Source organism: Empidonax traillii, unplaced genomic scaffold, assembly GCF_003031625.1.
Source record: "Empidonax traillii isolate 1590-97213 ecotype Southwest subspecies unplaced genomic scaffold, ASM303162v1 scaffold62:size2133460, whole genome shotgun sequence".
Classification (NCBI taxonomy): Eukaryota; Metazoa; Chordata; class Aves; order Passeriformes; family Tyrannidae; genus Empidonax; species Empidonax traillii.
The window spans coordinates 1,444,986-1,462,830 of record NW_020955255.1 but is presented as its reverse complement, the minus strand read 5'-3'; the positions used below and the strand labels follow the sequence as shown (position 1 = coordinate 1,462,830).

Sequence of the window (17,845 nt, the reverse complement as noted above, 5' to 3'; positions counted from 1 at the left end):
ACAGTCTAAAATGTCTGTCTCAATTCAACATGATTACTTTTCATTGGCACTCAGTAGCTGACTCCATTAATGTAAATATCAGTGAAGCATCCTGTGGTGGCAGAAATTACTTCCCTTTAGTCCTTGTAATGATTCTGTTGCTTATCTTAGTGTTGATAAAAAACATTGCCGTGGTCTCCACCAAGTAATTAAAACCTCTTACCTTTCCATTCAGAACTAGACCTGACTGTTTAGGTCACAGATAGTTCTACACACTCCATGTGGTTCAATTTGATGCCTTCTGCAACCCTGTTTTATTTGGATTTATCCTAGGTCATTTCGTTTTCTTTGCTGCTCTCAAGAATGTCTTCCACCCTTTCTTCTATTTACATAATTCAGAGAACAAGCTACCCTTCTCCAATCTTACAAATCCACATCTTTTACTTTTCAGTTTATCTGAAACTCAAACAATTCCCTTCCCTGTTTTTTTTTTTCTCTTTTTTTTTTTTTTGGGGGGGGGTGAGGAGTGGGGATGTGTAGAGTAAAATTTCTCCTCTGTTCTCCATATTGAGGCACTCAGATATACTGGCATGTCTACTCTTTGGACCAGAGAGGGACATAACAGTCCTGAACCACGGAAAGAGCTCCAGTTCAAGCTCTTTTATCTTGTGCTTCCCATACCATTTACCAGCCAGATCCCTAAGTACATTGTAATCCTGACATCCCTCAAAGGTACAGCTCTAGAGTTGCTTCTTGTCTGGCTTGGTATGTAAAGTAACATGTGATCCTGAAAGATTGATCCTTTTGCTCTTTTCTAAAGGCTTGAAACGAGTCACCAAAATTTATCAGGTTCAACTTGGCAAACACTTTTCTAAGGTCAGGCTGTGCTCTAGCTTGTGTATTGACAAGGATGAAAGGGCTCTTTGTGCAGATCTCTGCTTGCTTGTGTGGAAAGTGGAACAAATTAACTTTGTGGCATTATAATCCTTCCTTGAATGATTCATATGTTTGGTAAATCCCAGGAGGGATGGTCACAGTAGTAAGCTAAAACTATTGAGTTTGGCAATGAGATGTGCACGCTCTATTCTTCTAGACCCCTGGATAACCTACTCAATAATCATTATCCTGAAATAAAAATGCCCAGGAGACATCCAGAAGAATGTGGGATTATTGTTAATTGGAAGCTGGAAATAAGTATCTTATTAATTGGTTATTAATTTTTTTAATTCAAGTTACTTTTAAAGCTGAGAAGCAGAGCATCTCAAACATCATCCAATTGTTAGGGAAAAAATTGTTTGTTTTATCTTTTGTCCAATTTCATCATAGTATGTATAGCAGAGTATTTAAACATTCCAGCTGTAAACATATTATCAGGTGGGATTTTTCTAGATAACCAAACAGAAAAGCTAACATGGACCATCATAAAGAAATTAACTCAAGTCATCAGAAGGATTAGATTCTCTGGATACACAGGACAGATGTCTACCAGTGGATCCAGTGGAGTAATTGACAGTTAGCAGGCTGATCAGAAACCTGGCAGGGTGATTTTTGTTGTTAGTCAGGCCTGACAGGGCACTTTCAGGTCAACATTGCAGATATTTGCTAACAGAGGAAAGGTGATACTCTGCTTGTGAAAGGGAGTGGTAGCAGATCCAGATTCTTTTGATCGTTCCCCACAGTCTTATGTACCATCAGGACTTGTGCTATTGCTTGTTTAATTTCCACATAGCTTTCATGCTTCTCTGATTTACCCTCTTCTTCCCATGCCAGTTGTATGCCTCCCTACACCAATTTTAACTGCCCTTAGTTCTCAGGTTCCTTCTTTGTTCAATCTTCACCCATCTCCTCCTGGCTCTCAGTCTCATTCACATCCAGTCCCACCCTTCCCTCAAATCCTGCGTGCTGTCCCTCGCCAGCCAGTCCTCTCTCCACCTCCTCTCTCTGGCTGCCATTCCCCTATAGTCCTAGTCTTCCATTTTACTTTCAGACCTCTGTTTCTAGTGTCTTTGCTGAGCCAGTCCTGGCTTCCAGTCTGTTACTGTGGCTCAACAGAGTCATAATGGCCCACTGTCTACAGCATTAGGGTAAATGCTTTTGTAATACTGACCTTTATGAATCCCCTAATCCTTCTCAGAGCTGCTAGGCACTGCTTTCCTTATCAACCAAGGTATTCCTTATCAGCTCTAGGAATCTGTTTAACAGCAATAGCCTTTTCTCCTTTTTATTTACATTCATCTCAGGATCCTTCTTTGTCCATTGTGCCCGCTCACCGTCAGAACAATCACTGAAGTCAAAGTATGTGGCAGGTGAGAGGCGCATTTCAGGGTTGTCCAGACTGTCTCAGTCAGACCTGGGAGTACACCATGCAGACACAGTCTACAGAGGCCTTAGCTATGAAGCTCAGCGAGTTATCTGAGCATACACTGATTTATCAAAGCAGTTTGGATAAATGAGGACAAAGTTTCTCAGATGAGGAAAAGCAGAAAGCATTTCTTTCTCCCTGTCCATTAAAAATCTCTGATCCAAGTAATATGTAAGAATTTCTGTGCTACTATTCAAGAAGAGGTACCATAATGTCTGATTCTCTAATTTCATTCTTAAAAATGACTGAATAATTTGTACTGATGTTGTCCAGAAATCTTCAGCACCTGCCATGAGAAATTTCAGACTGAATGGTTCAAGTGAGATGAGGTCATAAATACCAGGTCTCAGAATGCGAACCTGACTAACAGCTTGAACATAATAGGTGGCATTATGTTCAGTTTCTGGGTGTTTCAGTTCAGGATATTCCAAGAACATAGTTACATATGGAGAACAGTGCCTGCCTGCTAAGTTACTGTACTTAAGCAAGATCATTTGAGAGTGATGGAAATTATGCTCAGCTGCACCTTCTCTAATTAGGCAGAAAATGTTTGCTTTTAAGTTGAGTTTCTCAGTTGCTGTGTCCTGCTATTAAAGTAATTGGTGTCTGTTCCTTGTGAGACCCACAAGGGGATACAGATAGGGGTAGTCATCTCACTTAACCAGTCTAGCAAGGAACTGTCATGCTTTCATTTAATACCTTCCTCTCCCAGTCCACATTCCTGCCCCAGTTTTAACCAGGTAAGTTTCTTGGTAAGAAAGTTGAGCCCTAAAGTGCAGGCAGCGCCAGGATTCATTCTCGGTGAACAAACACCACACTCATGAGAAATAATAAGAACTTTGTGATTAAAACAGAGGCTTGGAGTCAGGAAGCTTGAGTTCGTGATTGATTTTCTTCTGTATATTCTGTGTGACTTTATGAAAAACAAATAATCAAAACCAGAGAAAAATGCCCATGAGCTTTCACTGCTGCAGTATTTCTGTTGTTGATGCTGATAGATGTCTGGAAATGGTTAACATGTCAAACATCTTCTAAAAACTATAACTAGTCTTGAATGCATAAATGTTAATCTTCCTTTTTGTGGTTTCCCCATCACAGTACACCAAGCAGGTTGAATGGTTAATGTCTTAAAACACAATTAAATCACTGTGAGTTCCTGGGTACTCCAGTATTGTAATTTTTTTTTTTTCCTTTACAAGAAACATTATATACTACAATGGTCAGTGAAGACTTATGAGTGAACATGGACCCTCATCATAGTATTCTCCCATGAAAGTGGCTGTAGCTGGATACAAGAATGAAATGAAGCATATTAGAAAGTTGGCATCTTGTGCATATAGACCAGGAGACTGAAACCAAAGGCTCCAACCCGGGCATCTCACAATGGAGAGAGAGCACAAGCCAGTATACAACTCTCTGGCAGAGTAATTAGTTTTGTAATCCAGTACTCTTTTTTTCCCAGAACTCATTTTAACCTCATTTCTATTTCAGATTAAACTGAATCAACTCTACAAAATGGCAGTTCTAAAACTCCCTGCTCCTCACCAGCTGCTTGAGCAACTCAGCTGCAGAACCAGGCTCAATCCTGTGAAAGTGGTAAGAGAAAGTTTAAAAACTGATCTTGGCAATTTGGGAAAAATTTTGAAGAATTGGAAAAACAAACACACAAGCAAGAGTTTTTGGTATTACATTTTGGATGTGGATGTTTGAATCCCTTATCCGATCAGAGCTTTGCTTCCTGGTATTTTCTTCAACTGGAGCATGCCCTCATTTGTGACTGACTGCTGGCTGACCACAGCGGCAGCCTCTGAGCACCAAGTGCCGTGTGTGCTGCGGCTCGAAACAGGGAGCGGAGCCCCACCTAGTGACACGCGAGAAAAGTACTCCTTTGCTACTGAGTGGAATGTATGTTTTAAAACAGGAAAAAAACTACCAACAACTTACAACAACTAAAATATTTAACTTAAAATTTAAAAAAATCCTATTCTAATCGTGAGTTATTTTCTGTCATTTATAAGACAACTTTTCCTGGGCTAGTTGAAGAAAAACAAGAATTATGATTGATATTGCTTGGTAAAATCAGGCCTTACTGCTGATGCTGGTGTATTTACATGAACTTCATTTGTTTGGAATCTGGATTTTATTTAAAAATATTTGTTCCGCTTGCTCTTTTCGTTTATTCACAGTAGGAATGGAATGTGAAACTTAAGGAGGATCATTCAAAAAGTGCTAGATCAACAACAAAAGCTAATATTAGCATGTGATGACAGCAAGTCATCAGATTCAAATATCTGCCTTCATCATGGACATTGTTCTTTTTTAATGATTTTCTTAATCAGCTAGTGATTCTCTCTAAGGGTACTCCTTGTGTCTAGGTTAAAGGTTATTAATAATTTAGGTTATTTTTCTTGATATAATCAAAATATTGAACTTCTCCATTAAATAAGAAAGGTTAAATTTCACATGAAACTTCACATCTGTATTTCAAGGGAAAATGGTTTCTTCCATGTATTTTTAGAGAGCAACAGCACAATGTGAAAGAAGAGTTATTTTCTCTATTTAGGCTCCAAAACCACAGAACTATCTTTTCAGTTTTAGAATTTTATTCTAATTGTCACACAAATTATGAAAACTCTGGACAAACTGATGAATAATGAGCATTAAAAGACACAATGCTGATAAAGACAAGAACTATGAGCTGGCTGGAAACTAAATGATTTAATAAATCCTTTTTAAGACATAGAGTTTTTAGAAATCTTTCCTGACATTTTGTCAGAACCACTTCTTGGGAAGGGGGGTATGTAAATTTAAATCAGAAATTTACCAAGTTGTGTTAAGTCACTTAAAATGTCAATTTCAGAAACATTGCACGAGTTAACTTTTCAGGAAAATGTAGTTATTTCCAGTCAGACTAGAAGGACTCTGAAATGCTCTGGGGCAAAGGTTCATTCTTTTTTTTAATCCCAGCTTCTGATATTATCAATTTACTTTTATCTATGCTAGGGTGTCACCAAGGTTTCATTCCACATTTTCTCTGAAGGACTGGAATACATTTTTTTCCCCCAGGCAAAACCAGCCTAGTGCTCTATCTCCTGTACAACTTGGGCCAATTCTTAGTTTTGCAAAATTGCTTCAGTTTAATTTAATTTTAGTGCAGTTGCTGAGGTTGTGTTACTTCTTAAGGGGGACATTTTTTGCCACTGACTGTCAGCAAGAAGACAAAACCATACTTTTAATATCCTTTCAATCAGTATTTTTTCTAGATTATTGATCTGAATTTAGCGAAGATATAAATAAAAAGGCAACAGCACTGAGAAAACATGTTAGAAGTGGCTAATAATTTCTGCATTCCTTGGCCATTAAAGTTACAAGCATTGACCTAATTCAGTGTTATTCCTGTTATTACAGGTTATTCTTGTGCACATAAAATTCATATGGACATCGATGAGGTAATTACAGCCTAACATAGCCTGTGTATTGTAACTGTACAAACAACAAAGAAAGAGAAGCTGAGAAGGATCTATGACGGATTGTATATCGATAATGCAGCCAGACCAGCCAAGTGGGTATCAGTATCAGCGGGCTTTACACCGCGAACAGCCCCTCACATTTTGTGCTGGCAATAATAAATCTTCACTTATTCCCAGAAATAAGCTAATTAACCGTGAAACATAAACTTCCCACCCCGGCCGGAGGCCATGTGTAAACCTGCGGCTGTAGAGCAGCTGCAGGCGGCCCCGTCCCTCTGGCCGGGACCCCCGGGGTGACGAGACGCTCCCGGGGTGACGGGACCCTCCCCGGGGTGACGGAACCCTCCCCGGGGTGACGGGACCCTCCCCGGGGTGACGGGACTCCCCCGGGGCTGACGGGACCCTCCCCGGGATGACGGGACCCCCTGGGGTGACGGGGTGCCCCCCGGGCTGACGGTGCCCCCGAGCGCTGCGGGCCCCGGCCCCGGCCGACCGTCCCGGGAGCTCGGCTGAGGGAGCCCCCGAGCCGATTCCCCGGACGGGAATGCCGCTCCCTCCCGCCGTGGCAGCGGCCCCTCCGCGGGCCCGCCCGGGAGGAGCGGCGGGGCCGGGGCTGGCAGTGCCCGGCCACAGCGGCGGGTGGAGCCGCCGGAGGTGCCGCCGCCCGGCCCGGCCCGGCCCCGCGGCGCTGGTGCCGAGCCCTGGGCAGCGCCGCCCCGCCGAGCCGGCTGCACGCCGGGCCCGCCCGGCCAGCGGGGCCATGGAGCGGCGCGGGGGCCGAGGGCAGGTGGGCGCGGGGCCGGAGCGGGACCGGGGCAGCGGCGGGGGCGGAGAGAGAGAGCGGGGCCCGCGGCGGGGGCCGCCCTCCCCCGGGCCGTGCGGGGCTGGGTGCGGGGCGGGGGCGCCGCACCGCGCTATGGGCGAGCGGCACAGCGGCTGCGGGGGGAGAGCTGCCAGGTGTTCGGCGCTTAAAGTGCGAGGTTACGCTCTTTCTGAATTCTCCGCCCTTTGGAACTTGATTTAATTTTGCACGAAGCTTGTTTTGTACTTTTTTTTTTGGACTTTTCTCTCATTTTAGGGCTCTGGAGATAGTGCTTCTGAACTACAGGAATGGAGACCAGTCATTTACAGAAAGTGCACAGACACACTCTGGCTGCTCCTCTTCTGTCTTTTCTGGGCTGGTTTGGTAAGCACGCTTTTCTCTGAAACACAAAATCAGATCTGAAGTTCATGGGGTTCAGCACAGTGTTATACTAAATCTAAACTGAAATTGTGATGGGCACAGGTTGCAGGATTGCACTGGGACAGATCTGACCTTTGCAGTGGTGCAGTGCTTTATTGTGATGTCTTTCACACGGACTGTTTTAAGTGCTGCCCTAATGCTTTAGATACCATGTATACATGGGGCTGGATTATTTAGAATTCGCTTTTTTGTAAATCAGTCTGGGCTTTGACTGGGCTCTTATGTCTACTTATTTCATACACTGTAGTCTTGTTATCTTGCAACATGTTCACCTGACACTACATTAAGTCATTATCTGACCTGTGCTTAGAAAAGCATGCAGGCTTCAGGCTTTGTCTTTCTCAAGTGTGAATGTTTGGGGTTTTTTTTGTGGTACGTCTGAGTTTAGTCAGGATTCTCGTAAATACTTGATTAATTCCATTCCTAGTAAATCTGTTAATGGAAGCTAGTGCAGAATTATACCTACACATTGTGAATGCTGCATAAATGGAGGCTGAACTTAGTGAGCAGAATAGGTTTTTTTTAATACTTTGGTGCTTTGATCAGTGGAGGAAATGCCAAAAATGAAACCTGTAAATGGTAAATATTTCCAATCTTTGTTTGTTTTCTCTTACTGTTTTTATTGCTCAGTTTCTGTGAAATAGCTTATTGCATACAAATATTTGTTTTCTTGTGTTTGATCTTATTTTTTAAAACACTTTAAAAGATTTAATGATACTGATGTGTTCACACAAGTTAAAAAAAAAATGAAACTACTGTAGTAGTTCTGTGGAAGTGCTTATCACTGCCATGTAGACACACCCCTCCAGCAGTCATACAGATATCTATTACTTACTAGTATTTATTGTTTATATCCATAAATTAAGCATTAATAAGCATTCTGCACTTATAAAAAAAAATCACCTCTACCCACTAGACCTGTAATGCTCATCTTTAGAAGGAATGCTAGAATTTTTCTGAAAGCATATTTCAGTTGAGTTACAGTCCCGGCTCATTTCTCCTTTTCCTTCTGAGAACAATTTAATTATTAACAAATCCTTGCTATGTAAACAAAGTGAATCTGGAAGTATTTTGTTTTTGTAAAAAATCACATCCAGAAGTAGTGTGTCAGCTTTAATTGTGGAGTCTCTACAAAGATGTCCATACTGAGACATTAACATGCAGTCATAATTTAAAAAAAATTACTGAACTTGTTAGACTGTAAAATAAGAGTCTACTGTAAGCAAAAATGAGACTACCCTGGGGACTAAGGAAGTACATACTTACATGTTCGTGTATGAGATGCAGTTTTTGCCCAGATCCCATCTTTAGTCATGAGTGTTAAAAGTAGAAAAACAAATAAAGCTCTAACTTAGGGAAGAAAGTAGTTGTGCTGCATCTGATATGTGCAGTCTGTCTCCAGCACAGCCAATATTCAACCATATCCATGCAAACTAGTAGTAGTTAATATGGAACTGAGAAGTTTTGCTGCTGCCAGCAGCTGGCACGTAGCCCCAGAGCTCAGTGTATTGTCCTTGGTGTGTGTGAAATGTGGTTTGCACCCCATGGGACAGGGGAGAACATTGAATCACTGAGTCCTTCAATAGCTAGAGTGCTGTTAATAAGCCTTTGGGTAAAGTAGTGCTCAGGACTTCATCAGCTTCACAGAAGAGTTGCTGATTTTTGGCACTTGGAAAGGTTCCTTCCGTGGATTGTTTTGGCCCTCATGGGGTATAGGAGGGTTTAAGCTGCATTCCTAGACAAGGTGTTTCATATTGACTAAGGACTGCTGCTACTTGGCCAGCAGAAGTGCTTAGTTGCCCCTGGGGTTTACATGGATCTGATCTACTGGAACTTTAATCTGACAGCAGAACAACTAAAAGGTCAGGGCAGTGTCACCCAAGTGCACAGTATGTCTCTCTCCAAGTTTTTCATGTGTTAAAGATTGTCTCTTCCTGAAATTTCAGTTAACCTGCATTTTGGTTATACTTTGTGTTTAAAAATACCTCTGATTAAATTCACTACCAGCTTCAAGAGATCAACATTTCAGCAGATGTATTGACCGTGTGTGTTCTGAGGGTCACCCTGTAAAATAAGATGCGGTGAGCACATGAAAAATCACCATTTGAGGAATCGTGCCTAGTGACATACATGAACTTCAGTAGAGACTGTGTCTAGCACTTTCCTAATGCTTTCCTCTTATTTTAATCAGGACCCCTATCTTTCTTCTCCTGTGTTACTCTGCTTAATTTATATACTTTCAACAACAGATGAAGGAAAGCCATAAGGAAGCAATAGGGCTAAACCTGTCCATCTGACTTGGTCTGGCCTTGTGCAGAGGGTGAATTTGAACTGTTTGCATCCACAAGGCAAAAATGTATGGCTTAAAAGAAGTATTTATTGAATGGAAAGGAAAAGCAATCATAGCATGATTTCATGTTAAAAAATATTTTAACAGATGTTTATAACTGGCTATGCTGTGATGGCTGGTGCTGCAGAAAGACTTGTGCTTGGATATGACAGCTTTGGGAACATATGTGGGAGGAAGAATGCTCCTGTAAAAGGGGCACCTCTTTCTGGACAGGACATGACTAAAAAAAAGTAAGTACATCAGATAATGTCTAAATAAATCAAACATTTGAGAACTTAATACGATACACATCTTCTAATTGTCAAACATATACATGTGTATCTGTACATCGTTATATTGAAAGACAAGAAAAAAATGGGAATGGTGCAAAATGGTGAGTGAAATTAAAAAGTTTAGATAGAATTTGAAAATGTGCTACGTTGTTATACTTTGTGTTGCCACCTTCTTAAAGAGCATCTTAAATGGGACTTCAGCCAAACAGGCAGTCATTCAATATAGCAGATCTGTGTACTTAAGGAAGTTGCATGTTGAAGTTCCCAGTCATTCCACTAACTCCTTTGAGTCCTTGTAGAATGGCACCCACCTTGTCAGCTTCTGATCCCATATAAGAACATAAATAAGAAGTACAAAAATGTAGCACGTTCTCACATTGCGTCCTAATTTCTGCCTTCGAGTTCCATATTTTCCATTAGATGTGGAAAAAGTTTCATTTACTTTGCAGCAGTTTAAAAAGATGGAAAGAAGGCTCATAAATTAAACCTATAAACCTCAGAAAGCTTGTATTTTGAAAAGAGTATCTTTTTCTCTTTCTAGGTATGTGTTCTTTCTGAATTCGTGCAACCTGGAAATGCAAAGCCTCAAAATCAGTTCACTTTCCTTGTGTGTGTCTAGTTGTCCACAAGAGCAACTCAACTCTTTGGAGGATCTTCAGAGTTTTGCAAGGAATAATGGTGTGCTACGGGGAATATGAATACCTCAGTGTATCTGTAGAGCAGTTGAACAGCTTTCACTTTGTTATTCTTATGTTTCCTACACTAGGGAGTCATTTCCTGAAAAGTTCACGACAACAGAAAATAAAATTTGTTTCTGCTTTATTTCAAAGCCATAGTTTCTAGAAATGTTACAGCTCTCTTATGCAAATTCAAAAGTTGTTGATTAATTCCTGCAGATTGCTGGGATTACACAGCAGAAAACTGGCTGCAGAGAATGAACTAGTGAAGTTTGGAGGGGGTGGCAGTAGGTGAACAGAGTTCATGTGCTATTTGAGAAATTTGTCCAATCAGTTCTCTTAAATATAATTGAAATTATGGTGGAATTATTAATTTCCAGGGGTTTAAAACAAGTGGTTTTATCCCTTTAGACATCAGATCCCAAGGTTTGATATTTCACCTTGTGGTTCAACCCCAGGTGGCAACTAAGTGCCCTGCAGCCACTCACTTCCCAGCCAAAATCAAGACATGCCTAGGAATTTTATTTGATTCTGCTGTTCAAGATAAGTATGATGTCAGAAGTAGCTATTGTGCAAGAGAGGCATGTCCAACATGTAAATAAAATAATCTGTAGCCTAATCTTTATTTTGTGGGGTATGTGTAAACTGCAGACCATATGAATATTAGTGGCTATTTTTATTGGAGGTCAATATTCCATTCTTTTTTGGTTTGTTTGGCAGGGATTGCTATTTAAATAGACAAAATTTGTTTTAATTTAATTTTGGAGGAGTTTGACATCATTTGATGCTATAAAGCTATAAACACCTGTGATATTAGATAAGTATTTGCAGTGTCACTAAGTATTACTGCTTGCATGTTTATTTCAAGGGAGAGGGAAGTCTTGCATTTTGAATGGCTTGGGTGTATCCAGCCTTTCTTACCCAGAAGTGTTGTATAATGGAGCAGAGTACCTGGTAATATTTTCTCTAGAGCCCAGAACAAGTTTCTGGATAAATATATATATATTATTATAATTTATGAGTGGCCTAGTTCTAATGTAGCTTCTGTTATTTTAGATTTTTCTGTTATCTTATCCTAATGAGCAAGAATTAATAGCCAAGTATGGCACTGTGGAATAAACAGTGTGCCTGCTCTCCAGGAAGATAAGTGGCAACTATAGTTAAGTCTAGAAGGCAAAAGATTCCGCTAAGGTTGCTTGAGATTTGCCCAACTAATTTGTTATTTACATTCCCTCTAGAATATCAGGGGTGATTATGGCCTGCTAAGGGATCAAACCAGAAGCATAAAGAAAACTTCTTTGATAATGTGTTTTTCTCTAAAAACTTTTACTAATAGTAAGTTACCTTTTTCCTTTTTCTTTCCCCCCCTCCCCCACCTTTTTTTAGGTTCTTTTCTTTGCATTTACAACCTGAATGTTTCCAGTTACACACAAAATTCAAAGGCAGCTCAGCTGTGTCCTGCACTGCCAGTTCCACCAAGGTAAGAATTACTGGGTATTTTACAACATCCTTGAGTCTGAACAGCTTCTTATGGACTATTTCACCACATTTTTTATTTGAATTGATGCTTTACAGTCAGGATGGTTTGGCTTTGTTTATTTATTTTTGTACATCTTTCATATGTGCCTGTGAACATGCCAGTGTCCTGTCCCATGGAATAAATAGGGACTGCGTTCCCTCCATTCCTCTATCCTTTACAGTATTTTCCTTTCCAAATGAGAACTAAAACACTCCATAGGAGGAACAGCTTACCTCCTGCACAGACTTTCACTCTCTTTTTCAGTGCCAAAGAAGAGAGCCTGTGATCTTGGGCCTTGCTGCTTATCCTGAACCCAGAAATTTCCACCAGAATAATTTCATAGCCAGCTTGCTTAAAGCACAGGTCTCTGGATGGTGCTGTCTTTATAATTTGGCATTTGTGAGTTAACATCTTTAAACCCACAGTTTTAAATTCCACTGTGTCATGAAAATACAGCAAAGCATTGGAATCTCCGTGTTTGCAGAGCTAAATCATCTGCTCTGAACAAGAGGAAATGGAAGAACAAAGAGAACAGAAGAGAGCAGGAGACACATAAAAACATTACATACTGTGGATCAAAGGAGAGCGTGTAAATTGATAAAAAATGTGACATGTTTTACTTATTTCTTAAACTTTCTAGGCTATTTTGTGTTTGTCAGCAAATTCAGCTAATTTATTCATCTTGCACAGTAATATTTCATTGTAGAAGCAAAGCTAGTCAGGGCAGTTTTTAATTGTTGATGACTAGACCTTTCCTTTTTAGGTATGAATGTGTCTTTGACCATTGTAGTGCAGCACTGCCAAAGTGGGACAATAAATATGTACAAGAAGCTTGTCTGGGAGTGCCAGATAAGTTCATACATAAATATTTGGGGTGTTAGTTGTATCTTACAAACATTGTTTTGATGTGGTTCTTAGAATGCTTATATATCATAAAACCAATACAAAGTGTTTGTGATCTAGAATTATCTACAACAATGTAGGTTATGGCTATATTAGCATGAATTTGGGTTTTACATAAACACACGGGAGCAAAGGAGGTGAAGCCAGACTAGAATGGGAATAGAAGCTCTGTGCTGATGGTGATTGAGATAGTAAATTTTTTTTCCCCAGACTGGTCTTGAGTGGATCTGTTCTGGTGCAGTGATACAGGCATGATGTTACTAGGAGTTTATTTTGCAGATGAAACATAAAACTACCATTTCTAACAGCGCTTTCTGTGGAGAGTGGTGGAATGGATCTTTGTGGATTTGAAACTGTCCAGTAATTAATATTTTTTGCCATCTTGTTTTTAACCTTCCAGTAAATCCTTTCCATTATTTAATCGATGTGTTCCACAAAATCCTGAATGCTATTCCAAGTATGCATCTGTCTTAATAAGCATGGTTAATGAAATGGATGTTTTTCACCGAATTCTGAGTGGAATATTGGCAGGAAGAGATACTGTGATAGGACTGAGTGTCCTTGCACTAGGTAAGGTTATAAATAGTGAATAATGATATTCAATTAAAAGGTGGGATTTCAAATGATCCTATTAACTTTATATGTTTAATTTAAAAGTGGTTCTTTCATGTTTTCTGGGCAGAGTTGTTTTTAAGAAAGAGTGTTTGTATTTTATCAGGAGGCATTTAATAGACTGGTAAAATTCAGCTTGATAAAATATCAGATTCTGTGTTTTGTGATAGGGCCATATACCTCATTTCAGGGCACTGTAGGAAATTGTTAATTGAAAAACTTATGTCAGCATGAACACTTGAACTTAAATCGTATACAAAACATTATTGAAAAGCTAATTCCTGTTGTTAAATATATCAGTTATAAGTTCCTTATTAGTTAAGTTACAGGTAACTGTGTGTTTTAAATGTCAAAAAAGTTGCCAGCTTTAATAAATGCTGTTGCTTTTGAGACCACTGTTTAAAAATAAATGCTCAAGTTCTGCAGGAACCTCAGATTTATATTTAAAGTAAAAAAGGGTTGAGTTAAATGGGTTCTAACACTCCTATTAAACTTCCTTTATATATTTTTCAGCCTTCTCTCTTATACTGGTTTTAGCCTTCAGATTCATTCGGACACTTCTGGTCCATATTTTGATTGCACTGGTTGTATTCGGGTTGTTGTGTAAGTATATCTACTGTTTAGCACATGCTTAGTTAAATGGATCACCTCACTGAACTGAAGGAGAGGCAGCTGAACAAGCAGCTATGCTTTTTCTCCACGGCCATCCTCAGTAAGCTTCAGCTTACCATAGCCATTTCCAAGCTCTGGCCTGGCTGCCTTCTGGCTGTGCTGTTCCAGCTGCTGAGTGTTGGGGTGATGGTGATGTTTATTGTTTTTATAGATGTCTGAAAACACCATTTCTTTAGCAGACGAACGCAGTTTGAAAATGCTATCTGAGAATGTTCAGTGAGGCTTTATGCTGCCTGCTTTAGAAAGGGAGAATTATAGGAAAGCATCCAGGTAAACCTTGTCATTCCATGAAAGTTAGCTTTGTATCTCCACAATGAAATGACATGCCTGAGCTGTAGAATAACTGCAGAAAAACCAAATGTTCTGCTGCGGTTTTACCTCAGACTGACAGACCATCACTTGAATTTTCTCTGTGGTCACAGATGCTGTGCCTCTCTTTGCTGAGGGACAGTATTGCAGAGCTGAGCTGGGTTAGGCAGAAGGGTGGGAGATGAGGAGGGAGGCCAGGCAGGCACCAGCCACCAGCAGCAGTGTGCTGCAGCCTGGGGAGCACTGCCCACCTTCATGCTGCTCTTGTCTGCTCAGTTGTCTCAGGTGTTCTCTGGTGGCTCTATTATGACTACAGGAATGATCCCAGCACTGAATTGGAAACAGAAAAGGAAAATGTAAAGTTTCTACTTGGATATGCTATCTTCTCCACAATAGTTACCGTAAGTAGCATTTTATCCTAAGCAATGGCAGAGTCTGTAACTTGAAAACTTGAACTACAGCAGTCCTGCAGCAGAAAAAATAATTCCTCATTCCTTTTAGATTTGCAAATGAGGATAAATTCTAAGATCTGCTTACATGCATTTAAATATAATCATGAAATCATAGAATGGTTTGGGTTGGGAGGGACCTTAAAGATTGTCTAATTCCAACACCCCTGTCAAAACCATAAAAAAATCATTGTTGTGAAACTTGTCAGCACAAGGCTCTACCACACTTCAAACCTGTATAACAGTGTTAGCTTTGGTGGTGTAAAAATACAAGAATTGTGGTCCATCCCTATTTTTCTCTGCATCAGCTCACTGGGCAAGCATGTTGAGTGAACAGAAGAGCACTGGCTCTCTATGAACATGAGATCTGTGGATTCAGCCTACCCTGTGAGTAGGAGAAAGGGGTGGCAGCTCTTTTAGACAATGAAAGGAGCAGTGAAGCACAGGCAGCAGTGTCTAGACCTCAAATTATGGGGTTAAATTCTTTTTTTCTCTCACTGACCTTTTTTTCCAACAGAAAATTTAAGTGTGGCTTGCAACTTTTAAAGTGATTTTTTTAACTCTGGTGTTGCAATGTTAAAGGAGCCATTGCTCAATGTGAGAATACAGTAATTTGCACTTCATGAGACATTTGTCAAAATGATTGTTCTGTTTTCTTGAAGAAGAGTAGGATCCATAGACTGGAATTCACCAGGTATGAATAGTCTGACAACTTACAGTGAGAAATATAAATGTGTCACAGATCAGATTTTTTTTTTATATATCCTCTGTAAATTATGACCTTTCCATGAGATTAATTAAAGTTTTGAATATTATTTTGTTTAAAAAAAAGAACAGTAGCAATTAATTCAGAAAAACAGATTTTAATCCACAGGCTCTTTGAGAATATAGGCAATGTCTCAGGAGGATTTTCCAGTGTGCAGTAAGATTATGTAAAATGCCTTGCTGTTGTGTCTTTGTGAAATCTGTATCCTCTGATCCCACATTTGGCCACTCTGATTCCATTCTGATAATTTTCGTAAGATAAAACCCCCAACAATTTGTCTTTTTACTTCCTCTTACAGGTTGTTCTGCTTTCCCTTATATTTGTACTAAGAAAGAGGCTTCGATTCACTGTGCAGCTCTTTCGAATTGTTGGTAAAATCATTGGCAGAATTCCTTTCCTCCTGTTCCAGCCACTCTGGACCTTTCTGATTCTTCTTGTGTTCTGGATATTTTGGGTTGCTGTACTACTTAGCTTAGGAACTGCAGGTAAGTATATACTTTCCATGCTTTTGAGTGCTATACATTTCCTAAATTCAGTTCTTAAATGTGAGACCTCTTGGTGTTAGTGTACAAAATGTGGGCTAGCATTTACACAGCTGAGTTAGTTGTTAATTTAATTTTATTTCCCACTTTTTTGAGTCTTCTACATTGCCATTTTACTTTATATGTGGACCTTAGTTTTGGTCTTGCTCAGTTATTTAATTTATGAATAAATTGTGGTAGATACACATTTGGTGTATTTAAATGGAGAAAGTAGCAAGAGGAAGGAGACAGATTTTAATGCAGTTGTTATGAAATGAGAATGTTTATAGTCAGAGGAGGTGAACAGTGTTGAATTGTCACAGAGGTTTAGAATGTTGTTTCTGAGCAGTAGCAACTGCTATCATTATTTAGAGGAGTGCAACAGAATTTGGATTAATCCAGAAGTTCTTGCAGTTGTAATGGAGGTGAAAGAATCAATCACTATGAAAGATCCACAAGAACAGATTTTTAGTATGGAAATGGTATTACTGAGGCATATACCACTTTGAGATCTGTCACTGATTGAACCAGGGTAATTTGGATGCTGCCTTGGCTCAGCATCATGCCCCCCAAGTGAAGGAGAGGTTGTCCTTCTGTGCAACGTCACCCAAAGAAGTGAAGCTAAACTCTGTATAGCTCTGGGGATAATTCCTCATGTGGATATCAGCCTTTGTACATGGAAAGCATTAGGAGTTGGGGGTTGGTATTTTTTCATTTTAAATTTCTAGGGCCATTGTTAGGAGCCAATTTTTGTCCTTTGGGTTAGAGCTGATCGAAGAATTGTGTGGATATTGTTTATGGGTTTTCTCTTTTCTGAAACTTGGGAGTGATTTCTGTGTAGAAGACCAGATGCAGCCTTAATATTCAAATGCTTGTGTATTTTTGTTTTGTTTCCACCATCCCTTGATGCAGTGGCTGCAGTAACTCCTCTGTACACAGTTACAGATTCCTGCTGGGCCAGAAAAGCCTCCAGCCTTTCTGTAGCTGAGCCCATTTGGCAAAGCTGGCTGTGCTCACTCTTATCACAACAGCTTCCATCTAAGTCTCACCCTGTTAATTCTGGCTCTATGCAAAACCCAGCTGATTTGTAACATGAGAATCCGAGTCCATGTTGACGTTGCAAATCACTCAACCATTGCTTAGACTGGACTGGGATCTGTTTCCCTCCATCTTTCATTGGAGACTCATGCAGGTTTGCAAGTCTCTGTTTCTGCTGCCTTTTCCTGAGTAGCTCATGTCTGTCAGAAATGGCTGCTTGAAGCAGTTGGCTGGCTGATCATCTGCTTATCCTGCGGAAGGGCCAGAGCTAGCATGGCCAAAACTCCAACCTGCAGTCTCTTTGCGAGTTGTTCCTCCTGACTAAATAGTCAAGCTGATGCACTTTGATTTAGGTGTCATGGATACTCCTTCTGCACACTCCTTTGAGCTGGATTTTCCCATTGCAGAAGCAGCATTGTGTGCTGGACATCACTCTGTGTGGTTGTTACCTTTTCTGCAAAATACCATTTATGCATGGATGGGCCAGGCAGCAGTTATTTTGAAACCTTATCACTGCTTCAGACCAGTCCTTTATAGAAAGGGGCATCTCCTGAGGTATCAACCACTGTTCATTTCATGCACCTGCTTGAATCAGATACAATTTAAGAATGACATTAACTATAGTAAATTTAGTAACAGGTAAATAAAATGAATTATGACACACAGATTTTCTAAATATATAATTAACAAGAACCATTAGAGG

General features: G+C 40.1%; 1 protein-coding gene across 1 annotated transcript in view; it reads left to right on the top strand.

Moving 5' to 3' along the window:
* The first annotated feature begins 6,697 nt into the window (after window positions 1-6,697).
* Window positions 6,698-17,845, top strand: part of SLC44A3 (solute carrier family 44 member 3) — a 36,774-nt gene continuing 25,626 nt past the window's right edge. Inside the window, exons 1-9 of the mRNA XM_027879944.1 lie at window positions 6,698-6,784; window positions 6,890-6,997; window positions 9,492-9,634; window positions 10,218-10,354; window positions 11,740-11,833; window positions 13,176-13,345; window positions 13,901-13,990; window positions 14,645-14,769; window positions 15,882-16,068. Coding sequence (XP_027735745.1) covers window positions 6,728-6,784; window positions 6,890-6,997; window positions 9,492-9,634; window positions 10,218-10,354; window positions 11,740-11,833; window positions 13,176-13,345; window positions 13,901-13,990; window positions 14,645-14,769; window positions 15,882-16,068 — 1,111 coding nt within the window. The 5' untranslated portion in view covers window positions 6,698-6,727. The remainder of the gene's footprint in view (window positions 6,785-6,889; window positions 6,998-9,491; window positions 9,635-10,217; window positions 10,355-11,739; window positions 11,834-13,175; window positions 13,346-13,900; window positions 13,991-14,644; window positions 14,770-15,881; window positions 16,069-17,845) is intronic.